Source organism: Anticarsia gemmatalis, chromosome 21, assembly GCF_050436995.1.
Source record: "Anticarsia gemmatalis isolate Benzon Research Colony breed Stoneville strain chromosome 21, ilAntGemm2 primary, whole genome shotgun sequence".
Taxonomy (NCBI): Eukaryota; Metazoa; Arthropoda; class Insecta; order Lepidoptera; family Erebidae; genus Anticarsia; species Anticarsia gemmatalis.
Genome location: NC_134765.1, coordinates 2,942,526 through 2,970,309, shown reverse-complemented (window position 1 = coordinate 2,970,309; position 27,784 = coordinate 2,942,526). Strand labels below are relative to the sequence as shown.

Genomic DNA, 27,784 nt, shown 5'->3' with positions numbered 1-27,784 from the left:
GGGCAAATCTGATGCTTAGTTGAGCAGATTACAAATAGTTCTTAAAGTGGGCAGGTTATCATCTAATGATCTAAATAATAGGGAAAAAGACAAATACAACGTCATAGTTAAAAAAAATAAATGGTTAAAAATATTGATATTGTGTTTAACTATTCGTTTTATTCATAAGATTATGTGACTGGAGGGTTTTAGAAAATTTCTTTAACTTTTGTTTCGTTTTATATAAAGTTTTCAGTGATATGAAAGAGAAGACCTATTTGAAAATGTATTTAACTAAAAATGATGTGTTTATGAATTAACGCAAACAAAGGAATATGTCTTTTGTTGCAAGTCTAACACAGCCTTTACGTAAATTGATCGACGGCCTCAAGATGACATCTAGGTCACACTGAATGGAGATCTACAAGACTAGGCCTTCAATCATCTAATAAAACGAGCTTTGCTAATTGATCTCTAAGTGCTTTGAAATCGACAGCCCTATAGATTGAAACATGGAGAGTAACCACGTAAACCGCAGCTTTGACTGATGTAACTCATAACGAAATTATTCAAAATAACATTCCCATAGTGAAATGGTCCCGGAACTCGTTCAAAGGTTACTTGCCCCGCCCATTTGCGAAAATATTGCAAGAATTACTGGTAGCGTGGTGAAAAGTTGTAAGTTTTTTTAAATTGAAGTTCAAGAACATATGAAGTTGCTTGTATTTTACAACTTTGTACTGAGTTGGTTTATTTTGATTGTTTTTTTTCGTAGACGACTGTGTATTACATAGAAAAATCTGCTGCGTACATCAGCGTCGATATACAGTGTGCATTTTCGTACACTAGACCGACGTCAGTGACGGAAGAAAGGAAGCTTTATGTGAAATTGTTAGTCGGCTAGATCAAAATTATTAACTTGACTTATGACTTTTTTTTTAATCACAGTCTCACGATCAGAAATTTCAATATTAGTGCTATTACACCCATAAAACCTCGCAATGACGACAACATTATATCAATACACATTTTCACACATTTGCTCAATCAACTAATTAAATATGTAAGTTGATCAAAATCCTTGCGAGACATTCCCATCGGTTCCCGGAAGCTGTGATCTCAGAAGGTCAGAAGCTCCATCGAAGTATAAAACGGTAGAGTTGTGTGCGCGCGCGCAGTTACCTCTAGCGCCTTCTCCGTTCACGTTGACATTGAATGTAAGTGTCATGTTTGTTGCGTGTTGCCAAGTGCGTGGTTTTTGTTTTGTTTTTGTGTTTTCATGTTTTGTGTTTACGGTTTGTATATTTGAGTGAAGTGTGATGTTGTTCTTCGAGTGTCAAAATAATCTTTAATAATAACTGAATTTCTCAGGAAAAGTTATTTCCAATTCTCATTTCAATAATATTTTTGGCGTAAGATTCCAAGTCTTCAGAATTGAGAATATAATCTACTTATGTGTTAGTCATAAAATATAAATTGTCCGTTTTCCATAAGAATAACATCAAATTCATATAGAACAAGTAATTCTTGGATTAATCCTGACCTAGCATAATGTGTTTAGGTTAAAGACACTCAATAGCTTCCTATAGCTGTTGTTCCTGTTCTATATTATTTAAGAGCACAGTCTGATTATAATTAGCATATAAGACACAGAGCATAAACCAATTTTTATAAAAAAAAATACATGTACTTTATTCTTAAAAAAAGGATTTAATACGGAAAATATGTCTATTATTCAAATAAATAGATTATATTTGTTTGTAACGTTAGCTACCTTTCTTAAAATGTAAAGTGACTTAAGTTCTTTTCTCATTTCTTGTAAAATAAATCGAGGTACTAACAGGTACAGGTAGTTTGTAATAGCTCTAAACTCTACCTTTACAAACAGTTTAAACCAATTTCTGTAAACATCCATTGACCTGAACCTCAGTCCTACATAAATGAGATAGACCCGAGATTAATCTACACTGAGTCATGCTGCGAGTCTACCTTGATACGTAGTCTATTCAAATTTCTATGAATAATTAACTAATAGGATTCGGTTTTCATCTGGTAAATCGTTTAGATGTGGTTATGCTTGTAAAAATAATTTAAATTAAATGTTATAGAGGCATATAGCCAGTTGCGCTCACCGGTCGGAAAACGATCTGTCGGTTAAGCAACGTTTTCCGCAGTAATTTCTTAGATGGGTGACCGCATAGTGGAATTTGAACTGGGTGTCTCCGTGCTTCGGAGGGCACGTAAAAAGTCGGTCCCGGTTGTGGTCAATCAAGATAACAGCCGTTAAGCCACGTTTAAGGCCTTCGGGCGGTTTGGACAATTTTGACACTACGTTGACCACTAACCATAAGATAAGAAGAACTGAATGTTTATGGATTTAATGCACTTAAGACTGTCGCATTTTATGATTACGATGCAATTTGAATAACTAAACAAAAAGTAACGGTAACGGCTCCACTCGCACACTAGCTTTTATTACCTTTCTGGGATCGATTAAAAAAAACAGTCATTGTTTGTGTCCAATTTATCTACTACCAATTATTTATTATCAAAATCAGTTCTGCTTTTTAGGATATTATATGGTGACAATGATTTTAAATAAATATACTGTAAATGTCATTGTAATGCGATAATTACATATTTTCTCGAAACATGTTAACTTTGGCATAGTTAAAAGTTGTATTACCTTACACACACCTTGACATTGATATAAAAATAGCAATATTACAGAAATGTAGCAATATACGCAAAATAATTATTTTAAACATTACGAAAAAGATTTACATCATTTAAGATTGCTTCAGATCGATCTCATTACATTATATTTACGATATGAATAGAAATTACTTTTAAAAGAGATAGGTAATATTTTTTTGCTTAGGAAAAGACTTTTTATACAATTTTCTAGAACATTCCTTGACATTTCATAGTATCATCCTACGCTCGGAAAAAGTAAAATATTATTGAAAGTTTGTTCAGATCTTGTTATTCGTTTTGCGGAAAATTACAAGATACAGGTAGTTTTCCTTTAATACCGTTGTTACAATTGATCACTGAGATATTAAATTGTTCTGTTTTGACAAAGGGGAAATGGAAATCTGTTTGTTGACAAGGGTTAGTTGAAACATACTTTTGTGGATGTAAATACTTACGTTGTATTCGTTTTAGTAAGACAATGACAGATTAACATTAACCATGTTTGTTTTTGTCCATAGTTAGGTTAGATTCTGTTACATTTGTTTGGAAAACCACTTTCAACAAGGCAATCAATCTAAAATCCTTAGGTAGTGCAAACGTTCATGGCTTATAAAATATCTATGTAACCTTTTTAATCTTTGACTTTAACCTAATATTTCCATACATATTGTAAAATAAGCTCATAATATGATGTCTAGTAATGAAGTTTCGAAACAAATGACTGTTAGTGCTCGCTGGTCAAATAGATGTGCGATCAACCACCTCTTGTTATAAGATAAAAGCTTTATTACCTACTAGCTGACCCGCGCAACTTCGCTTGCGTCACATAATAGAGAATGGGTCAAGATTTTCCCCGTTTTTGTTACATTTTTTATTGCTACTCTGCTCTTATTGGTCGTAGCGGGATGATATATAGCCTATAGCCTTCCTCAATAAATGGACTATCTAACACTGAAATAATTTTTCAAATCGGACTAGTAGTTCCTGAGATTAGCGCGTTCAAACAAACAAACTCTTCAGCTTTATAATATTAGTATAGATTATAATATTAGTATAGATATTACTCTACTGTAAATCAAATCATCTTTCCCAAAACGTTTCGTAAACGAAAAGTGTGAAAAATTATCCCGAGTCAATTTAAAGGATGGATCAAAGAGCCCCAATTTGATTCCGGATCGGTCTATAACAGCATAATGTACGTAGTTATTGCGTCATATAATTTGTTTATTTCCCGTGACCTTTCTATGACATTTCATCTACGTGGGATTACGGGGATTGCAGACAAATTGTACGGAAATGTAGCATTTGAAAGTTAATTCGTTTAGTCGTCACTTAAAAGATGAAAGGTGGTTATTTCCATATCGTTTTGGGGATACAAGTTAATTACATTTGGGTTTTGTGATAAAGGTTTACAGTACGAACAAATAATTATTTAACATATTTTTTATGTGATCTTTTTATAACATTACAATTTAATCTCACTTTTCGGAAAACCTGTACAATTTTCCTTTTTTTTATACGAATTTTGTTAAAAAATAATAAATCAATTTTTGATTATGTCGCACTGAAACAACAAACGAGTCAATGAGAACAATTTCTTAAACTACATAGTATTGCGATACGAATTGTGTGATCCAGATATGTCGTATGCTTGTGACTAAGGAGTTTATGACTAAGGAGAAACGATGAATGATCTTCAGCTCTGGATTACGAGATGAAAATTCACTAACGAGATTTATAATATGATGACACGACAAAACATGAATGGGAGTGTGAATGAGTCACCACAAACACAAATCAATTCAAACTAACTTTATTGTCTAGTATATTTGATATTAAACACAGCTTTTGGATTTTACAGCGCCATGTTTGTTGTTAATTCCAATTTTGATTTAGATGAAAAACTTAAATGGTTTTAAGACCGGATATGATTTGAGATGAACCGAAAACAGTTTTCAATTTTGCGTGAACATTTTGAAATATTAAGTAAACTTCAGTATATTAATTCCTATTCCCTTTCTTCTAGATCAAAATGCGTTGCCTCATCATCGCAACAGCTATCCTGGCGGTGGCTCACGCCCGTCCAGGTCTCATCTTCGCTCAACCTGCCTTCTCCCCAGTCGGCATCCAATATGCTTCTCCCGGCATTGCTGCCGTACATCCCCACCCAGCAGTGGAGCTGAACGCAGCCAGCGAAGCCCAGTTGCCCCGTGGTTTACTCAAATCTGCAGATTTCTATGACAATCCTTCTGTAGCTGCTGGTCTTGCTAAAGAATCCTGGTTCACGAATAAGGAGATGCAAGTGATTGAAAGAGAAGCTGAGAAGATTCCAAGGCAAAGTATTTATGAAATTGTGAAACACGCTGGTTTTCTTGATAGGCATTAAGTTGTATATTTTGTTAGTAGGTAGGGTTCGTAGAATAGGTTTGTATAAATAAATGCATGGTACAATTAGTTTTACTTAGTTAATTGACGTCAAATTACTTATAGTTAGGTTATTTAAAGTTTTAAGTGAATGTGTTTGTAGTTATTTTTGTTTGTGTTATGTTTAAGATATGATTCTAAGTCATAAATATAGCGATTAGCTAAAGAATTTAATTCTAATGTTTATTTATGTATTTCATAATTATTCATTTGTATATTATTTATGTATGTAAATAAGTAGATGTTAAGGTAAACCGGTGCGCCTTAATTATGAAAGTGAATGAATGGTTCGTGTATTCATGTAACAAATGTGAGTTCGTGTATTATTTTCTTAAAGTATGACAGTTTGTGTAATAATTTAGTTATTTAGTCTAAGGTTTATTACTGTGATCTCGAACAATAAGTACTATGAGTAAGTTATTGTTCTATTTAATAAAAATATTTTGTATACAAAATTGTTGTTTTAAACAAGATTTTTGACGTCGCAGTCTGAACTGAACTGTGGTTTCTTAAAGCTCCTTCCCCTTTTGCAAGTCACCCAGCATTCATGCGTGGGTTTTTGGACGAAATCTGAAAATGAAAAAAGTCTATATGAAATGATTGATTAAACAATGAAAGGGGTGTGTAAATTCACACTCAGGGTAGCTATGTTACTAACTAAGTATGATACATAAGAATAACATAGAAAATACATCTACCTCTGAAACCTAAAGCAAATAATAAAATTAAAATAGCAGTCGACAACACAAAAAGAAGAACTGTAGCAATTAATACAACATTTTTAGTTCAGCAAAAAACAGTTTCCGACACTCCAAACTTTATCGCATCTCTCATTTTTACATTTTAATTAAATAAGGCTGTATTTCCTGCTGTTTCTGTTTACGTAATTGAAAGGCAGCGAGGCGAAAGGCCGGTACAATTCGCATTGGAATTTAAACCATCTTCGAACTAAATATACTAGGTTTGTAGATACTATAGATACCTTTGGCAGTAATAAGTCTGGTTTCAAGAGCATTCGAGGAACGTTTGGTATGGAAGGTCAAGTAAATTCGTTTGGGAAATAAATAGAATTTGGAATTTAGGGCGTTTATACCTATAGATACAATAGGTACTCTTGCATATGCCATTCCTTACCTCTCATAATATTATGTCATATCAAATATAAGTATACCAATGATGATAAATCATGATGTTGTCAAAGTAATTTAAGCACCGCCTAGTTGATGGTGTAAAGCATAAAAATTACACTAGTATGAAACCACATCATGTCATCTGCAAAAGTGACACTAAAGTTGATCGTAGTAGATCCAAAGGCTACATAGCATCTATTGCATTAGAAAAATTCTGTGACCCAAATCACTTAGTACACCGATCAATTTTAGACAGAAATACTTAAAAGAACAACTAAACATTAAGTGATCGTTGAGTACATATTTGGCGAATAGTATGTGAAGAAACTCGACTGCTATATAGTGAATACGATTTCAAAGAGAAAAATGACAAAGCCATTGCCCACAATTAAAAGCCGTCGACGTTTGTAGGCAACCTTGAAACTCATAAATGTGGAATGCGAGCGTCATTAAGGCATCGTGATGAAACCCCCCAATTAGTTTGATGTAAGTGGAAATGGAATAAAAATTGGTTTCGTTTCGAAATTTATATCAGTTTGCATAGCTAGCAGATTTCGTTATAATTTAAACATTATTTTGTCAGCTTCCGATGATATCAATTCTGTGACAACAAATATTCATTCATAAAATCTGTGTTTTAGGCTTGTTTATTAACATATCCGCATTTTAAAATCAAATAAAATTTATGAGGAACTACGTCTAGTAATCTCACTGAAATAAAATATTAAGGGCAAAACAATCTTTTCACTCGCGTACCCATTTACGTTACCTATAAAAATAACAATAAAAATCATTCAAATATCAAAGAGAACGTTGAATATCAAACAAACAACATCAAAGGATATCGCGAACGAGAAATTCCTAGAATACTTTTCCATCAATAGTACACCTTCTATCCTTTTACTCATATATAAGTTCTCCAGATAGGTATTACACGGCGCCGGCGTGGGTGTCAAGTACCAAATAACCGTGACCTCTATAAAACTAATACTGTGGTGAATTTTCTATTGATAGGGAGGTCTATTTATACTGGTTTCAGACGCTTTGAAGAGTCTCTCCAGTTGGAAACTGATAGCGTGAGTTAACTGTGAAACAAAGAGCCTTGGATTAGAAAGTCTGGTGGTGATGTTTATTCAAGACCTGTGACGGATTAGTTATCTAAACTATCAGAGTTGTGATCAGGGTATTCTGTGTTTGACGTAAAGTAATTAGTTTTGAAGCGGAATTGGTACTTGATAATATAATCAAAGATATTGAAAGTTTGAAGACAACATCAGTTGTTTTTTGATATGATTCGAAAAATGGCATATTGCTTGCCGAACTTAATTTGCTTACTATGCAGCTATGCTCTACATTACAAAAAAACACGTTTTAATATTTTAAAACTCTTTTTGACCTGTCATGTTCTATTTTATCATCCTTCAAGTACTATTTAGTGCTATGAAACATTTTAAGTTACTTCAAAGAAAACAAAAGCTTGTCTTGGAATCTTTACAGTTCAAGAAACTTCAGCTATTTTAGAACTCAGATTAATGAAGGAGCCATAAATGTACACTTTAGGTCGTTGATTGCTAGTCTAGAACTAGTAAATACTAAGATTAGAGCCCTAGACGATCAAATGAATGGAGCCGAGAATAAAACTTAGTATCACATTGCAAGGACACTTTGGAATTTATACCATTGAGAGGTCGTTGAACCCTGGCTGGGCGCGTCAGCGAATTCTAAAAGTAAATAGCTAGAAGACTGAATGAATTGGATAGTTGTATGTAATTTTCTTATTAAGAAAATGCGTTGGTGTGACTTTAAGAGGCTCTTGTTGGTACTTTATGATTATGAATACTATAAAGTTTATAGTAAGTTAGAATTTACAGTGACAAATTAATCGCAGGGTGAGTAGTAACTAGATGATGCCAGTTAGGTTTTGTGAAAATTTGAATATTGGCAGCGGTGTGCAACGTGTAAGAATATGAAATAGGAAGGCTAGAATATGTATCGAGTACAAAACTTCTGAAGTAGCTTCTGGAATTACTACTGGCTTGTTTTGAAATGAGGTGAAGCTGTATCGATCACGATTTTTTTTTGCTGTAAGACAAAGAGATTTCCATTTATCTCTCCATCTAAGTCTAAGACTTGTACGAGAGCTGGTGATACATACATATATAACATCTCATCTTTTTGCCAAAAGGGTAGGCAGACCAAAGAACGCCACTTGGTACGATCTTTACAAACTTCCCTTGTCTCACTCACATCCATACACCTTGTAATACATGACCGCCGGTTACGAGTACTACGCACCTGACCTACTTGCAAGACATTGCCGATATAAACTGATGATAATAGTAATTGACAAAAGATTTACCTACCCTTCTTACTATCACAGTTGAACTCATGCATGTCACAGACGTCGATGTAGGTCCTCATCTCGCCGCAGGAGTCGATCCCGCACACCGGCACTTGATCATGACGGCAGATGTCTGCTATGTTGCATTCTTCTTGAAGCTGGAAGTTTTATAGGAGACGGAATATTACGACTTGCTATCATCGCTTTGGTTAGTCTTTTTTGTATCTTTCTATATTTCGTCTATCGGCGGAGTTACCTGAGTAGCAGAACCAGGTTATAATAATTAAAAAAGTTGATCACTTAAGCCAGAAATCATGACATAAGTTAGAAAACATATTCATTGAAAGATGTGGAGTAGATAGGTTCCGCTATTCAACCAGTTATCACCATTTAACTCATGCATCAGTAACGCTGACATTTTGAAAATTATTTGTCTATAACTATAGCTCATGTGCTTACTGCTGCACATAGCTTTTAGAGGAGCATGCTTAATAGAATTAGGGAGGAGTCTAGGTTTGTAACAAATTATGATAATAAATAAAATCGTTCACTAGCTAAACCTTTTGAATAATCTGATAGAATTCGAAACATTCATATTAATGTCAATACAAGGTGGTATTGAAAAGAGATTAATATGTTTATAGTATTATTGACCGGTGACAGCCGAAAGGTCAAATGGCAAAGGTCAGACAAGCCTTTTACGTCGTACGTCTCACTCAGGGTTCATTACGCGTATAAAAGGAGCAAATTGGTAATATGGTGTGTCATAATGGATGGCTGAATGAAAATTGAGAAACGAACGGCTAGGTACCTATGCCTATGGAGCTATAGAAATATATTTGTAAGGCGAAAGACTTCATAGTAAAGTTTATGTTGGGCCCTGGGCAATTAGAAATTGGGAGCCAATATGTATACATCATTTTTGTACTCTTAAAATATAATTAAATATTTGTTTTCTGTTGAATTAAAGTAGATCCCCAGTTTCTTATTTGTTTTCTTTTTTTTATTAAGGTAGAATATAAAATGAACTGACACCTCTTTACGCTCAATCACACAAAAATATGTTTAGATTTATTAAACTAAAGTCTTCAGAACAGAACTCAACAACCTAAAGCATATAAAGCTGGCTAGCCTGTAAAGTATCTGTGCAGTCTATTTATTCAAATCCACTATCCATTACCCATACCAGTACTACCTGCAATACGGAATTCAATGCATCCACCCAACTACACATACTACCTACATTTCCCCAGACACAATAGTCCACGGACTGAATAGCCGAAGCCACTAAGGGTCTAACCCTCTTATCATTGCATACCCTCTTTCAACAAAATAACAATGAAAATAGCTGAGGAAATACCTTCGCGCTGTCCACGTGACCCAGAGCCTCTTCAACAAAAGCCAAAGAGAGTATTGAACAAATATTCAAATATTTGAACATCTTAGCCACAGTTTTGATCAATCATTTTATTTTTTGATCAGGAATTGATTTGAACAATAAAATGCACCGATTTTATTGCGTTGTAGAAGCGGTAATAAAATACTTGAGAACTTTATCCGATTGGATGTGTTCGATACGATTGTAGTTTGAAATTGTAGTTTATTATTTATTGCTTTGGAAGAGATGTATTTTTAATAAAATAGCAGTAGTACTTAGGTATATTAGGAGCGCTGAAGTATGCAGTCTACTCAACACGTAAATGCCAAATATAAGATCTGTTATACATCTAATACACAAAGATCTCATTCCCCATGTTTAGTTAAGTTAAGCATTGGTCGGTTAAGTCGAATAGGGAATTAAGAAAATTAAGGCTTAAGTCAATACTTATAATATTCAATAATATTGAGGTAGTTAAGACACTTGTAATATTGTTCACAAGTTATTGCTTCATGCTTATGTACCTTGATAGGTACATTCTGAAAGTCCAGCTTAAAAGAACGTGAAAAGACTACAACAATACTTTGCTCCGCCCCCGAGCAAACTAAAAATTCAATAATGACGGCAGCAATTTACTTCACTTGTGATATTTCAGGGATTTCTTTTTACATAAAGGAAATAAAACAACTTAATAAAAGCTATATTAAACTCTATTCTTTTGATTAATATTACAGTCGGCTCGGAACTCTGGTTTCTTGAAGGATCGCCCTCTCTTGCAGGTCACCCAGCATTCATGGATTGGACGGGATTTGAAGTCTGAAAGCAAATATATTAGAACATAAGGCACTGGGACAGAGCATTTGATGAAAATTCAATGGGTGCGGGGAATATTAATTGCGTTTTATCTAAATGTAACGTTCCTTTGCCTCTATCTCTGCCAATAATGCATAACTTAGACGGATAAATAAACTTTTGGATATTTATGACAAGTATCCTGACATTTTATTACGACTTTGACATAAGTTTACCCGTGAAGGTAGCATAAAAGAAGCTCTCTCTCCATCAAGACTTTTTCTGAAATGGTGTTTTATATTTATTTCAACCAATGTAATTTTAATAGTTTCATGACTGTGATGGTTACCTTTTTTACTATCGCAGTTGAACTCGTGCATATCACACGTGTCTATAAAGGTTCTCATTTCGCCGCACGAGTCGATACCACACATCGGCACCTTGTCGTGCACGCACAGATCTGCTACCTTGCATTCTTCTTCGTTCTGTGGGATTGAAGTATTTAAGGGCGTGGTATCAAATAACAGTAATAATTATTTGGTGTGCAAGGTTTTTTTTCGGATATCAAATGATTCTTATAATTATAATTCTCAATGACAGTGTTGGTTGCAACAAGTTACTATAACGACAACTGTTATCAAGCAAACGTGATTTGAAAACTTGTGTATAATTTTAATTTAGTAGTTTTTGCCTGCGCTATCTTGTTCTAAACATCGAAATGTAATAATCTCGTTTGAGTGTAGCACTGTCTCCTTACTTATAAAAAGTGAAAACATGCATGTAAAGACAAAATTGTATCTCGAGATTTGGTTTCTATATCCTACCTAATAAAACCCGAGGCAGTAATACTATTAAACAACAAAATAATTTCCCCAAAGCACTTCAGCTCGTAAGAAAATATGATTGAACCAAAGATTAACATGAATAGGTAACGTCATGTTCACTCCGGACTAAGGAGTGAATGGGAATGAATGAATGAAATAACATCGGATCTAATAAATATGTAAAGAGATCAAGCGTTATGTATTCCGCAAATGTTCTGTATATGTTGGTAAAATATCAAGTAATAGGGGGTGAAGGAATTATTTATTTTATCCTCGTAATCGGGGTACACGCGACCATATATTTATTTACTCTTGAATACTTTAGATAGGTTAATGTCTGTGGAACTCCGGGGAAATGGAATATAATGTAATTGATTCTTTACACGGTTTAGTCTCGAACCTCCTTTCTAACTTGAACCGGTTAAAGGGTAGATTTTTGGGTAGTAAAAGAACTTTTCTCGAAAAATAGCTTTGGATAATTTAACAGATATTGTGAAATGAAGCAAAATGAGTGCAATTCAAAGAACAAAGTGTTATACGAAATAATATATGAAGAGTCCAACGAAAAAAAATACTCGATTAAAATTTGTCAGTAAATGTAAAAATCGATGTTGATTTTGCCCATTCTTGTCGTAATATAAAGCAGATCTTTTCGTTGAAAGTATATTTTGTTAAATTTTGAGTGACGTTTCATTTTAATATTCAGGCATTTACATTCTGCATATGAAAACGCAAAATTATATCATTAAAAATGCAGCGTTTAAATTGTCGAGATGCAACACAATATTGATTAAGACAAAATTGACAAGGACTTACTTTCAACGTTTCGCTGTGAGCATTTATTGATGCAATTAAATGTCCGACGACACCTGCAATTATAAAAATATATATTTATCTTTGAAAAATTAATATATTTCATCAAAAAATACATTCAAACTTACCTAATATGATGAATATTATCATAATGCCGCGTCATATTCATATATGCATTTCTGAAGGATTCTTTAGGATATGTTGAAAGAAACTCACGTTTTGTTTTAGAATTTATAAACTATAAAATTTATTATAACTTATTTATAGCTATGGAAATGGCGGAAGGAATAAAATTGGTTATTTTGACGTAGGAATAGATTTACATAGAGTGGTTGTTGAAGTACTCTACATATTAATTGCTAGCCCAACTCTCTCGGGTTCGGACATACGCCTTCCTCCTCTTTGACGTGCCTGTAAACTAATCACATCTTGTTAATAGGTTGAATTAGTATGAATATACGTTTATTAGTAATGTTATATATAGTATTTAGCTTAATCCAATTATAAAGAAGATCCATTTAGATTTACAATATATATCATAAAACAAACTATAAGTAATGTATGAACGATTTTATTGTACTGTTCAAGTACATACATACAATCGCACCTTCTTCCACATAGAGATAGGCAGATACTAAAGAACGCCACTTCAAGAAAATATATTTTAGTAGTTAGTCTTTGAGCTAAACATGTCCAAAGAAAAAATATCATTGTGTAACAGTGTGGTCTTCAAATTTTAATTGTTCTATGCCATTTTTATATTTCTTACCCATATTATGTTCACAGGAGAACTCGTACAGGTCACAAAGGTCCAGAAAAGTTCTTGCCTCATTCACAGATTTTCCACACACAATAACTGTGTCGTGGAAACATACGTACGCGTGCTCGCATAGCTTCTTGAGTTCTGTCTGAAATACAATTAAACTAATGAACTAAAATAGTATAAGAGATCTTTACTGTATCATCTCACAGCCTCAGGATAAACTAGGTGTCAACCAAAATACAAATAATAAAAATATAGATTAACAGATCTGTTCGTCGACTCATGTAAAAGGATGGGCAACGTCGCACTTACGGTTGATCGATAAACATCTACAAAGTTAATGCCTAGCCGTTAATGAGTGGCTGGGATGAAGATTTTACTATGAGTTTCATGTAAGGAATACTTAAAACTTTGAGGTAAAAAAATGGTGATAATACAAAATCACAAAAATAATGTAATAATGTATATATTTTGCTATTATAAAAGCCCGGATAGCAATCCATAGCTTGATAAAGATATTTTAAAAACATAACAAAAGGTTTTCCAAAATACAGAACTAATTGAGTAAGTACTCACCAAATGTAATTTATCTTTGGGAACATGACATCGTACCAATAACATTAGCAGTATAACTAGCAGCAAGGAGCTTTTAACTATAAACATGGTTATTAACTGATGTCAAGCGTCTACCGTCAACATCGTGTGGAGGACCAATAAGATTACTAAAGGGGAACAATAGAAGGATGTTTGGATAGTGTGTACTTTAATGGTAGATTGTTCTAGGTTCCGAAGCTATAGTTAGTGAATATATATAGTGTATGTTTACTTTTATTTGATTAGAGCAGGAGTACAATTCAGCTGATTGAACCAGGGAAACGAATTATGAAAAATAGGTCAAAATATAGGTTCCAAATTTCGAAACGTGAGAGCTCGATTGTTATTTGTTTGATGTTAAAACAGTAGCTCGATTCTCTACTACTATCGACTACCGACCTGTCATTGAGTAATCTATACTAATATTATAAAGCTGAAGAGTTTATTTTGTTTGTTTGTTTGAACGCGCTAATCTCAGGAACTACTAGTGCGATTTGAAAAATTCTTTCAATGTTAGATAGTCCATTTATCGAGAAAGCTTATAGGCTATATATCATTAAGCTACGACCAATAGGAGCAGAGTAGCAGTGAAAAATGTTACAAAAACGGGGAAAAATATTACCCATTCTCTCTTATGCGACTTAAGCGAAGTTGCGCGGGTCACCTAGTTTTGTATAATCGGATCAGCGCCTCTGACGGGTGTCGTAGGAAATATTTTGGCTGTACATTCTAAATGTCAAAATTTCGATACTCGACAGTTCCGACTGTACAGATTCCAACTAATACGCTATAACTTTAAATACTTTTTATAAAAGTAAGACAATCAAAAGTGAGCTTAAGAAAATGTTTAGATATCGTATATCTTGTATTATTTCTCAATCTTATTAAAGTAAAAAGTCTCTTTGCAATTTATTTCCAAATATATTTGCTAATTTATCTGAAGTTGAAGAAAACATCAAAGCTGCCACGTATTGATGGAAACCGTATAAAAAATACTTTTCGTATTAACTTTGATTAGAAACGCGAATACAACAGGTACCTAATGATGTTTTTGTATAACATGACAAAGATATTTACGTAACAAATAAAAAAATAGGAGGCATATTTTTAGGTTTTTACGCATCAATCACTCTTATTTCTCAAAGAATAGAATAGTTCTCTAGTTGAAGTTTTGTACAGTGATGAATCAAAAAACTAACGGGGACACCATTTCAACCTTTCTTTATCCAAAGTCCGTAGGAAACTAAGTTATATGACATCAAGACATCAAGTAACTCATAGATTCGACCTTTAATTAATTAATTAAAGTTCAAACACACCTACACGCTAATACACACCCACACTTTACGTAACTTAATTTGTAGCGCAAATAATATACCTACACATATTCACCTACGGCAGGTAAGATAGCTAAAGATAGGCACTGCTTTTGTTATTATTTAGAGATTGGTTAGGTCATGTTTTCCGTTGTATTGTCAGACTACTATGCTGTTATAATATACTGTTTTGTCAAAAACTTTCCAAATTATAAACAGTAAATGGAATGAAGAAGCAATGAATTTTATTTTTGGATAAATTATCTATACTAATATTATAAAGCTTAAGAGTTTGTTTGTTTGAACGCGCTAATCTCAAGAACTACGGGTCCGATTTGAAAAAATATTTTAGTGTTAGACAGACCATTTATCGAGGAAGGCTATAGGCTATATATCATCACGCTACGACCAATAGGAGCAGAGTACCACTAAAAAGTGTTACAAAAACGGGGAAAATTTTGACCCATTCACTCTTATGTGACGCAAGCGAGCAAGCAAGCTAGTAGTCTATATATGTAATCTCAGAATAAACACCTGGTAAACCTCAATTAGATACCTATATAGTGCGGGACTTAATATACCTAGGTAAGTCTTCAATAAATAAAACACAATTGTAGTAATATATTTTATTGCAGCAAACGTTTGTATATAAAGTGAAATAAATTGACAATAATATATTTGATTAAACTGGTGTTTAGTTAGTTATCAGTCGTCGAAGTAACTGTTAGTTGGTCGGCGCGATACGGTCAGCAAAGATCTGTCGTCCGGACATGCTGTCTGCTTGTAATCTGAAAGTCGTAAAAATATATATTTACTCTTCTAAATAATCTAGTTCCTAAGTAAAGGCTTTAATACTGTTTCATAAACCGATTTAAAATTCACAGGTATCCTATAAAATTAAAGGTTAAGACTAAAAACGACGGGTTCATCTAAAGTTCAAAAAAAGGTACTAGGTATCGAAGTGGAGGCGTGGCATATACGGTATTTTCAGTTTTTCTTTGATCAGTGTGAAACACTTCATAATAGAATCTCCTACGCATTTTTTTCACAATAGTCAAAAGATCCCACTACGCATACCGCCACGCATCCGAAACTAAATAACAACCTTAAAAAAGTAACATAAAGTACATATTAAACAGCGCGGTGGATTTTAAGGTTAGCCCCTTCTTCAATTCGGTAGAAAGCTCTTGCCCAGCAGAATCACGTATCATGACATTTAAGCTCATTAAATCAGCCGCCTAAAGTACTTATAACTAATTACTAGTCAGTAATACCTACAAATCCCAGTAGCAATGGTACGTCATTACCGGCTGATATTAATCGAGTGTCGATCAACGTGGCTGCCTGTGACGCTCCATCTATCCGTGTCCTACTTTCAGTTCAGACAGCTGACGTTACCTATCTCTGTTCTCATCGACTACGTGTACTAACTATGTATACCGCAGTTAAACGTTGCACCTGATAGTTGGAAAACTATGTACAGAAAAGTTTAGGACCGATTTCACATCCGGTAATATATTGTGACTTTTATATCGAGGAATATGAATGCTTACAATCATTGGATAAGAAAAAGTTCAAAATCATAGAAATCGTAAACAAACCGATACATTTTTAGCCAAATTCTGCCTAGCGGTCTAAATAGAGGTAGAAAAATCAATTCTAAGATCAACATTTTGCGTCTATCTTCAAAGTCTGCCTATTCTCTAAAGTGTCATCACTAGAAGTAGTTCAGTGGTAGTAAGCTTATTTTCGCTCTATTCGAATACTGTCAGGAAACAATAATTGAAAGTAAGCAATCATGTTAATCCTTTAGACTTAACAATCTACATAAAACCACACATTTACAGGATTTACACCTTGCTAGTAAAATACGGATACGAAATAGTAGTTAAACGATGTTATCACAGCCCAATAATGTTAAATATAATGTAACAGTAAGTTATGATAAAAGCCGCAGTTCTGGCACCTCGCCAGGGTTTCCCAGATGTTGCGACTACGAGTACCACGAATATGAGCACCATCTGGCTTGGCGGTGTCGCACTGAGCACCAGCCAACAGTTATCGATCATGAAATATGCTTATTTCCTTGAACATATTCATTTATTTCTTTAAATTACTCGTGGAGCTGGCCTATGCCATTGATAAAACATTGCTTATAGCTATTTGGAAACTAACAAATGCTCAAACTAGCACAGATAAAAATTTTGTAAGTATCGCCGATCAGCTTTCATTAGTTTAAAGATCTTTGTCCTATAGACCCTTCGAAGCTTATCTTTCTTTCTTCGTAGCTTTCGGCACACGGCTTTGACCAAGTAGAATTCTACCGATTTCGGATGGGAATTTCAAAAATCCTGTTCTAAGCCTCTTTTACGCTCTCCAAGAAACATATGTGCCAAGTTTCAGCTGCGTACGCTAGCTTGGACTGTGCGTTGTCTGTCAGTCAGTCACTTATCATCGGAAGAGCTTTATGTATATAAATAAATAAATAAGTTTTTTAATGAGCTCTACCTTAGTACCTTTTATATCTATATGTGATATTTTATAAAGAAGAGGTATACAAAACCAACTAACTCCTCCTCCTAATACAGTTGTAGTCGAACATATCACAAAGGTCTCTGAACCCCATGATGTCACCAGCATGAGACAGTCCGCACACCGGCAGACGGTCATGGTTGCACGCCTTCGCCATGCTGCACCACTTAGCTCCCATCTGAGGGAAGAAAACCATTCATGTATTGGGAGAACTTGGGAGAGAATAGTCCACAGATGAACGGACACACCTTCAGCCGGTTGTTGCAGCGAGGGATCTGGAGGAAGAGAAGAATTTTTGTAAGAAGTAAGAAGAAGAATGAGAAAGCATACTTATTTCATAAATATTATACAGATTGTATGGGAAAATAAAGTATTTAGAAAGTGTGCATGACAGTAGAATGTTGTGTGACTTTGGAGGTAAATTTATCCGTGATCAATCTGAATAAAGTATATCAATCTAATTAATCACGGATATATTTTTTCAGATATGAAAAATAGACGTCTTAGAGTAATATGTATAAATTGGTTGTGGCAAAAAAACTTACTAGACTACATAAATGTTATATCTTGAACCATGTAAAAGCATAAAGAAAGCATTAGTGAATTAAGACGAAGATTAAAATCAATTTTGGTCAGGTCAAAATTTATTTTGGTAATTTTTTCACGATTTTCCTCATTTTCTACTTAACAATCATTGCTACATAATCATTTTGGAAAAATTTAATAAAATTAACAAATCTTCCTTCTATTACCCAGTAATTAATAAACATTCATAAAAAAACGCAGATGGTTGGCAATTTCGTTGGTTTGTTGGAAAATTTTAATATAATAATAATGTAAAAAGTGGATTACTTTACCTTCCTGCCCATCGCGATGTCTTCATTATCTCTCTCCTTTGGGGGTCCGTGAGCAGACGCCATTAACATCATACAGCTAAACAGGCATACTGTGAAATATTTATACAGATAAAAAGACTGAAATACTTTCACTTATAAGTAAATAATTGTATATAAAAGATATAAATATCAAAGTGACTTTGACACACTCAATTAAAAATCAGTAAAGCGTGACTTTCGCTGCCCATTTTCGACATTGGGTCTGGTTATAATTATAAAATTGATTAGCTGATAACAATTTACGTTTCACGACGAGGAGCCTCAATGCTTCCTATAGTGCCTTGAATAGAATCTTACGAATAAATAATCGCTTTTAAAAATTACATTTGTGCAGGTATCTTAGGGACGATAGTTTAGAATCGATCTATCTTGAGAGCGTAAACTAACGTAAAAACTACCAAAATACAAATATAATTACCCAAAACCTTTTCCGCCATTTCACTGAACTTTCTCCAAACTTCCTTACACGGAGGGTGAACAAGTAATGATCACATATTGCTTCAACTATTATACCTAGAACGTTCCTATTGTCTAGTTTAACTAAACTTCCGCGAGTTCCCCGTAAACGACTTGTTTTTGTAAATATTTCACTTGTATAGTGTTATTGTACTTGTAACTTGTTATATTCAAGGAAATTGTCTGTTTCACTTGAACTTTGATATAGGTACTAATTTTCCTCGTGGACGTATTGAATTACTTACATAGCATTCTTTCTTGTGTATTGTATAAGAACCGGTAAATGCTTTCCGTACATACCTTAGGACGACTTAGGTTTATGCGACTTTTCCACAGTACAGTCCCGGCTTGACCCCAGTCATATTATAAGGATTAGCAATATTAAATTTAAAAAAATGCTACTATTCCAAGAGTTACTTTCGAAAAATGCGTAACAGCATTGTAACAATAAGTTACTATTTAATCTGCGTTGGTAAACATCTATACTGTATGATTTAATTCTAGTGTTCTACTAAATATATTACAAATAATAATTTCATTGCTATCATTATCTAATCAAACAACTAATTCGCTCATTAAATGTCATAATACTGCTACACAATTCTAAAATCTTGACCATGATCTATAAACAAACAGTATGGTAATGACACACACATTACATCAGATACTGATCTATATCATTACATAAAGATCGTAACTACCTGAATAGCTCAAACTATGACTCATTAAAGGAGCTATTTATTTTGATACTAGTTTAGACTGGCGTTATGCAAATGTCGGACTAATTTTTGTATTAATATGTTGGTTGAATAAAAGAGTAAATATTTACTTCGTTTAAAAATACTACAGACATGATTGCAGATTTCAAATTGAAATTCTTATTAATCAGAAAAATATTGAACTAGTAACGTGCCTTTGTAAAAAAATTAAGTAGAGGAAGGGGATTTATAGGTAACTTGCTACAAAATAGGCTAATTATTGACGACATGACGATATGTGATTTTTGTTTTCAATCTATACTTACTAATATTATAAAGCTGAAGAGTTTGTTTGATTGTTTGTTTGTTTGAACGCGCTAATCTCAGGAACTACGGGTACGATTTGAAAAAAATATTTCAGTGTTAGATAGCCCATTTATCGAGGAAAGCTATAAGCTATATATCATCACGCGACCAATAGGAGTAGAGTAACAGTAAAAAAATGTTACTAAAACGGGGAAAATATTCACAAATTCTTTCTAATGTGACGCAAGCGAAGTTGCGCGGGTCAGCTAGTATACTATACTGTTCACGAGTGTATATCGCTCCGCGGATGATATAAATTAGTGGACCTTAAATTACGGGATAATGAATTTGCTTGGCGTTTCACCTAGCAGCCGTGCAGCCTGCGACCAATGCTAGCAAGTCAGTTTTTTTGAATCGGCATTATTTGAACTAGTCTAAATACATCTCACTAGAATCTACATATTATGTGATCTCTCCTTAAGATCATACAATACAAAAGTCAAGCAGTCAAACGTGCGATATAAAAGGCAGTATCAAATGGCAGTACTCATTGTCTCACGTGATGCAAGCCTTGATCTACATCCGTGAGTAATTGTCGCGATCCTATCGCAATCATGTGATTTTATGACTTTGTATTCTTTTGTATGTATGTTTGTATGTAATAATGTATACGTCATATAAAGTTACTGCCTCTGTGACGCGGATGGTAGAGTATCCGCCCGCTAAGCATGAAGCTTCGAGTAATAAAAAATAAAATACATTGAATGAACCCTTTAATGTCCCACTGCTGGGCAAGGATCTTCTCCCACAATGAGGGGGAGGGAGTTTAAGCCTTGAGTCATCAGCGCTGGCCAATTGCGGTTTGGGGTCTTTGCATAGTCGTATTTAATAAATAATTGATATTTCTATTTTTTTTTTATTACTTTAGGTTATTCTCAACAGTAGTGAGTTGAGTAACGTACCCAGTATATGGCAATAGACTCGCCCCCTATTACATGGGACAATCGTTACTAATGGCGAAACGTCGATGTGTAACATACACTTTTGCTTACATTTGTTACAATTTGTTACTCAACGCAAGAACAGATGATCAGGTTATAGGCTGACACAGATCGTTCATAAAACTCGATTAACATTATCATTACATTAAGTGAAATCGCGTATTTGCTCTACTTCGTAAACTGGTAGTAAATTTATTAACTTAGGTAATCATAAATGTCCATTGATCTCAATATGAATATTATGAATAAATTAGCTGAGAATATTCTTCGAGATAAGAGTATTCAATATGATTGTGTTAACTACCTATAGGTCAAATTTCATCAAAATCTGTTCAGTCGTTTTTGATCAAAAGCGTTTTATACATTTAATAAAATCACAAACTTTCGCATTTATAATCTTAATAGGCAGTTTTGATTCAGAAAAAATGTTCGTAAATCCGATGTTTTATAAAAGGTAGTAATATATAATATTATATTAATTTCAAAGAATACATTTACAATAAATGTGAAATGTCAGCGCCGATCAGTAGTTTTTTATCCATCTATTTCAGAAAAGTAAATATTATTCATAACTAGCATTTTCATATTCATATTAGATTTTATACAATTCGCTGATTTGATAGTGGGCGTATCAATACAAAGGTCTAGGGAATCGAGACACGAGTAAGATTAGTCGAGTATTTAAATATTGCAGAAATATAGAATTGAGTAGGAGGATAAGAAGCATAGGCAGCAAGTCGGCAACTTATATACACATGTGGTTATTACGTAGAAAATGCTTGTTTATGGTCTTCACAAACCCCATAGCCAGTTGCGCTCACCGGTCGGTAAACGGTCTGTGGGTTAAGCAACCGTTGGCACGGTAATTCCATAGATGGGTGGCCGCATCGTAATATTTATGCTGGGCGTTTTCGTGCTTCGGAGGGCACGTAAAAAGTTGTCCACTAAGAAAACATTAACGTTAAGCCATATCAAAGGCCTCTCGGGCTGCTTGAGCAACTTTGACACTAGGTTGACCACTTACCATACGACAAGCAACAAGCAACAAATTTTCAACATTTTTATTCGTATAATATTACATATCTTTTACTTATTTAAGAAATGTTCACATATGTATAAAATTATGCAGATTTCTAACATATTTGAACCTGAGAAAACCTAGCATGAAACTACTTGCATGTAACATTTAAAGCCCTTTAATTCGTAGCACTAGTAGTGAGTCAGTTATGAACCATAAAAAAGCTTCTAATAACTAATATTTTATCATAATATAATACACCCGCGAGCGACCCCAAAAGTTTTAATAAAACTAAAAGAATTCAGGCGCCAGCGTAGGTGTCACCCACCAGATTAACTTGACCCCTTCCTTCTCATGTTTACGAATACTTTTTCTTTATCTTACTCATATTGAAGTGTCTAGAATATTTGGTCATATGGCCCCAGTGGAAAGGTTCTGAGAAATCGTTTGTAGGTGTGAGTCAACGGCAGACTGAAAAATGGCGTATTCTACGAAAGCCATTTTATCAAAGAGATGATATTTCTTATGCTTAAAAATAAGTAAATACAGCCCTTTCTGTTAAGAATTTATTATGAATATTGTAGTTTTAGTGGAGGACTTGTTATGCTTCTCTTTTCTACGATGTATTTATAATCATTCTAGGCTGATAATTACACGTTAATAGCCCTCAAGAAGACAAATAACGAGTATAATTATTTCGCGTACACATAATTGTGACTGCTTATAACATAAAATACCTTTTTTTATTCCTTTAGAAATATTTTAGATCTTATGATCGACAATATTCGTAAGCTGGTAAGCTCCTATTTGGTTTAATTTTCAAAGAATATTCAGAAATCCTTGCAAATACTCTGTATATTATTATTTTTGTAGACCGGTTTTAAAAAGTTAAGTACATTGGAGAATTTTCAAAAGAAATTAAAGAAAATGTCACGCTTAATGTACGGTAAATAAGATGAATTTGTTCTTGACAGGCGTACAAACGTTACTAATTCAATCACTAGCTGCTTAATAACTATAAATCATATTTTGATAATGTAGAGACTAGAGTAGCAAAAAATCTTGATCGCTTAAAAAAATGCAGGCAAGAACTTTTATACTTTCATGTGTATCTGTTTCAGCCCCCAAAAATATTTTGATTTGGCTTTACGACAACTCAGATGATGTCTGCTGTCTTAATTGCATATTGTGTACAAACCGGTGGCTATGAGCGCCTACGCTTTTGCTCAGCAAAAGACACATCGGTAGCGATTACTATGCGCAAAATAAAAAAAGGAATTTATGATTGTTTCTTTTCATCTTATCGTAGACCTTACTTCCATAATATAGTATTGTGGATGCGGAAAATGGTTCTGTTTGATTGTTAAGCTTTCATAGGTAAATGACTGAAAAGATAAAGATTAAATTCGGCATGGTGATGACATTCCAAAGTCAACAAGCAACAGCAAGTCCTTGAACTAATGAAAACTTAATATTTCATACTGTAGATATGTATTATTTGTTACTAACCTATACATAAAGTTTTAATTAGTACAATTTATAGCTGCGAGTGTTGAACACAAATCGATTACATCCGCTATAAAGATGCAGTCGCCGTTCACTCGAATGCGGGATATATCGATAACCATTACTTAAAGGTTACTTGTGTTTTAATCAAGTAATTCCAGTGGATTGTAATAAGGTAAATCCAGTTGCTAGTTATTTACTTTGTATTTATTTGATAGGCCCATATAATGATATAATGTTTGTAACCGTATAATTGCACTAGAAATGCAGAGTATATAGCATATTAAGTTTTAGTTTTGAGGTTAAGTGTCGGCTCATTTAATACTCAAATGCCCATTTGTCAGAACCTTAAATTGACTTTGTTTATGTTTTAGTAATTATTGATTTCGATTATTCAACGATTTCCTTGTCATTTACAGTTTTCCATTCATATCTCTTACTGTTTTCAGGGCGTATGCCACCTATGGTATAACCCATAATGCTTATGGCATACACCACACATTAAGTTGCCAACAGAAACAACGTTTAAAAATTCAAGCCTCAAGAACGTTTATTCCGTATACAGTAACCGAGACTATAAGTGTAGTATATTCCAACGTGGACTGCTCGTACCGGCACAGATCACAAAGTACACACCATGAGAACTCTGGCTACAGGTGAGAAACATTTTGTTACTGGGTAAACTATAGTCATCACTTACTGAACATTTAAAGGACCCTTCGTGATTACACTCATGAAGTGTCTCAGGGTTATTTTTTCTAACCTGTACTAGCCCATTGTTGGGCAATGGTCTCACCCAGACTCCTAGGGTAGCAACTGTTTCGATATTATACTTATATCCAAGTAAATAAATGTTCGAATTCGTTTTTTTTAGCTTTATTTATTTTGACGATGGCTTCATACACAAAGATGGAAACAACATCAATTTTGGACGACATCCTTGTGTACCCGATTCCAGCTCCAGTGGTGAGAACAATTATATTATTTTATCAACTATTCTTACAGTTTTCATTCCAAATTTAGTAAGCAACCTTCCCCTTTCACCAGAGAATTGTAAAACGGGAAACATCGGACGATTCACCAGAAAACATAACCGATTCTCTCGAAGATACATTAAATCGGCAGAGTGAAACATTGGAGCATATATCGGAGACAGTAGACAAACAGACAAATTTATTAAAACAATTAATCAGTCGAATTGTAAACGGATTTTTCCACGAGCAACCTGTTAAGATCGTAGCTAAGAGAAAGAAGCAAGTTGCAAGCAGACGTAGTAATGTCAATGAAGATAAAGGATTTCCTTTCATAGAAATTGGCAGGAACATACCTAAATACGGGAGACTAGCAACGGATATATTCATGAAGGAAATCGAGACGGGGACAGATCCACTACCGCTTATTGAAAAAGACGTTGATGATGGACCTGTTTATTTAGAGGTAAATGCTGTGTGAATCTCTTGAACGCTATACGAAAATCTCTGTATTTCTAGGTATAATTTAAAACGTTTCGTTTCAAGAGATGAGCATGCACTTACCTGTTTTTCTCTAAATACAATTCAATAAACATATATTTTTCTATAAAAATGTTTTTGTTTTCTGAAATGATAGAAAATTTACCGTTCAATACTATTTCATATATGATTTTTTGTGTTAATGTCAGTTAAAATTAGATTTTCTATCTTTTCAGTCTTACCGTCGGTCGTTCAGTGAAAGTCCGGACAAGCCAAATCCTGATAAACCTAGTCCATGGTGCGAAGAGGCTTTGCTTTGTAAGAAAGATAACAATACTATCTGTGGGTTTGATGACAAATATGGATACGGCAAGTTTAAAGACGTCTGTCATATGTTGGATATTAACTGCTTTTATAGATACAGTAAGTACTAATATAGGTATATATGCTCTAGATTCCTGAAACTGTACTTTCTGAGAAGAAAAATGTAGATTAAAACCATCGTGATTTACGCTAAGGGGGTCCTAATTGCGAGGAAATTTTATCACTTTTCGCCAGTTTCCATTGAGCTTAGTTTGTATGCGTTAGTTTTGTATAATTTTGTTTTGTTTTCTTCATTTTGAAATTATTCTTTCAGATTTTCTTCTGGCGCACACATGTCATCCAACTATATGAATTCAGATGATGCATTGATTAATTATATTATATACAACCTAGTACACATTTTTGTATTATTGTATCCGCTTCTCCGAAATAAGTGCAAAACAATAAATATTTATAATGGTGGCACGGATTTGCATTTATCCTTCTTTGATTTTTCAAATCCTGAAATGATACAAATGTATTTATAATCTCTTGTACACACCCGAAAAAATATTGGAATAATTAAAAGGAAGATAGAAGTCTTCTTATATAATAGATGCGAAAGATAGTTTGCATGGATATTTAAATATTTAACACACTTTTCTGCAACAAAAAATACCTCTAAGAAATCATAGGATTATGCGAATGAAGGCGTGAGCTCATATTCAGATAATGATTAAAACAATTATAATAAGACATTTCGTTCTGAATACCATTTAAACGAAATGTAGCACCCTTTTTACCTTTCTCTATTGGTCCTACGCGCATAGCAAAAACACCAAAAGAAAATCATTGAAACTCAAACAAAAGTCGTCAAGAAGCTAAACTTACTAGAATTATATTCACAGTTGAATTCCAGCAAGTCACATCTGTCTAAGAACCAGCGAACTTCGAAGGTAAAAGGGTTGAAGCCGCACACTCGCCTCTTTTTGTGCCTACAACCAGTTACTTGAAGGCATGGGAACTGAAAATGGAAGCAAGACATAATACCAGTAGTACATCATGCAATTATAGTTAAATTAATTTATTATCGGATTAAAAGTAAAAGCCTCTGCGAAGAACTAGGAATATACTCTGGACCCATTCTTTTTAGTCGTTATAAGAAATAATGCTTTGCTATGAGTAGTGTTGTTTGTGATTGCTGATCACGGGTTCCCGGAGTCAATTCCTGGGTCCAGCAAGTTTTAGGTTTCTACTATTTCTTTAGGAATTATCTCAATACATGACCGGACAAAAGTCTTGCCCTCTATTATATGGGACTAATAGTAAAAATGGCAAAACTTGATGATGGTATATCTCATACCCCTCTGACAATACCTTGCAGTTATAACAGGCGTTAAATAATTAAAAAATATACGTACTCCTTTATATTTACGACAATGAGTTAATTGCAACAACAGACTGAAAAAAAGAAATGTTTTTATATACAATTCGTTCATCTATAAAACTATTCACTATTATTTTGGTAGAATGTACTATTGTTACTTGCGACATCATACTTTTCAGAAATATCACATACAAAAATATCGGTATGTGTGTTTGTCGATTGAGAATAAATGTTCTACACATATCATTAGGTACTTCATACATTGATTTCTAAGTTGCAAAGTTTATAAAGGCAATACAAATGCGACGCGAACGTTTGAAAATCATCCTATATTACACCTATGTTATATTAAGTTAATTAGGTTTTTTCTAATAACATTTGGCAAACATCATTATAAAATTTTCAGTATATACATTCGTATAATTTTAAATTGTAGTAAGACGATGCCGTGGTTTTAGGGTACATGTTTTATTACATTAGATTCTAGGCGATTATGATTAGGTAAAGTCCATTTCAAACAAGAATAATTATACAATTACTATTATATTCTATGAATAAATGTTTATTCTATTCTTTTCACACGATTTAAAACTAAACAAAGGATTCTTTACAAGTCTTTCTCTATTTTATTTTACAAGACAGTATTGTTTTACACTTGAAGCAAAGATAAAGTGCGCTTAAGTTTAGTATTCCCAAGAAATTGTTCGTTATTTATAGTGTCAACCAACGCAAGTGTATTTCGGTGTTTAATACCAAGAGTATTGACCAAAGACCGATTTTTCCATCGTCTGATATTTTTATACGACGATCAATTTGAACGTCTGGCAAATAATAAAATTATAAAGATTAGAGGGTCGATTCCCTGCTATCGTCTTTTGCCAAACGACTAGATATCGGATAATTTTGAATGAAAATCGGATCAGCGCCTCTTACTTCTTTACAGTCGGTACTATCGAGTATCGTGAGTTTGACATTTAAAATGCACTGCAAAAATAGTTCCTGATGCGCCCGCCAGAGGCGTTGATCAGAGTTTCATACAAAATCTTTCGCTAGCTTGTTGGTTATCAATTGTCGATAATAGAAGGAAATCGTCTAATTTGAAGTACAATTTTAGAAATTGACAATCCAATAAAATTGCATGACGTTGGGAAATTTGGTCTTTAAATAAGCTATTTTCAA

The 27,784-nt window shown here is 33.7% G+C and overlaps 5 protein-coding genes across 6 annotated transcripts; 2 read left to right on the top strand and 3 right to left on the bottom strand.

The window, feature by feature from the left end:
• The first annotated feature begins 1,134 nt into the window (after positions 1-1,134).
• Positions 1,135-5,486, top strand: LOC142982215 (uncharacterized). Its single transcript, XM_076128614.1, has 2 exons — positions 1,135-1,196; positions 4,703-5,486. Exon 2 carries the CDS (start codon positions 4,709-4,711, stop codon positions 5,060-5,062), a length of 354 nt encoding a protein of 117 aa, XP_075984729.1. The 5' UTR covers positions 1,135-1,196; positions 4,703-4,708; the 3' UTR covers positions 5,063-5,486.
• Positions 5,487-5,513: 27 nt separating this feature from the next.
• On the bottom strand, positions 5,514-10,139 carry LOC142982216 (uncharacterized). The gene is made up of 3 exons (XM_076128615.1): positions 9,932-10,139; positions 8,594-8,729; positions 5,514-5,670 (listed from the first exon to the last, which is right to left on the bottom strand). The coding sequence occupies exons 1-3, from the start codon at positions 10,010-10,012 to the stop codon at positions 5,564-5,566; spliced, it is 324 nt and encodes a 107-aa protein (XP_075984730.1). The 5' UTR covers positions 10,013-10,139; the 3' UTR covers positions 5,514-5,563.
• Positions 10,140-10,641: 502 nt separating this feature from the next.
• On the bottom strand, positions 10,642-13,846 carry LOC142982318 (uncharacterized). The gene is made up of 6 exons (XM_076128759.1): positions 13,718-13,846; positions 13,148-13,286; positions 12,507-12,796; positions 12,382-12,434; positions 11,091-11,226; positions 10,642-10,765 (listed from the first exon to the last, which is right to left on the bottom strand). The coding sequence occupies exons 3-6, from the start codon at positions 12,526-12,528 to the stop codon at positions 10,653-10,655; spliced, it is 324 nt and encodes a 107-aa protein (XP_075984874.1). The 5' UTR covers positions 12,529-12,796; positions 13,148-13,286; positions 13,718-13,846; the 3' UTR covers positions 10,642-10,652.
• Positions 13,847-15,668: 1,822 nt separating this feature from the next.
• LOC142982309 (uncharacterized) lies at positions 15,669-19,004 on the bottom strand. 2 transcript variants are annotated; one of them, XM_076128739.1, is made up of 5 exons: positions 18,898-19,004; positions 18,441-18,529; positions 17,832-17,858; positions 17,623-17,761; positions 15,669-15,839 (listed from the first exon to the last, which is right to left on the bottom strand). In XM_076128739.1, exons 1-5 carry the CDS (start codon positions 18,914-18,916, stop codon positions 15,757-15,759), a joined length of 357 nt encoding a protein of 118 aa, XP_075984854.1. In that variant the 5' UTR covers positions 18,917-19,004; the 3' UTR covers positions 15,669-15,756. The 2 variants fall into 2 exon arrangements, with proteins under 2 accessions (XP_075984854.1, XP_075984855.1); XM_076128740.1 differs by lacking the exon at positions 17,832-17,858.
• A 4,533-nt stretch (positions 19,005-23,537) lies between these two features.
• On the top strand, positions 23,538-25,636 carry LOC142982200 (uncharacterized). The gene is made up of 6 exons (XM_076128595.1): positions 23,538-23,639; positions 23,914-24,120; positions 24,339-24,430; positions 24,512-24,901; positions 25,152-25,338; positions 25,553-25,636. Exons 2-6 carry the CDS (start codon positions 24,102-24,104, stop codon positions 25,588-25,590), a joined length of 726 nt encoding a protein of 241 aa, XP_075984710.1. The 5' UTR covers positions 23,538-23,639; positions 23,914-24,101; the 3' UTR covers positions 25,591-25,636.
• Positions 25,637-27,784: the final 2,148 nt, after the last annotated feature.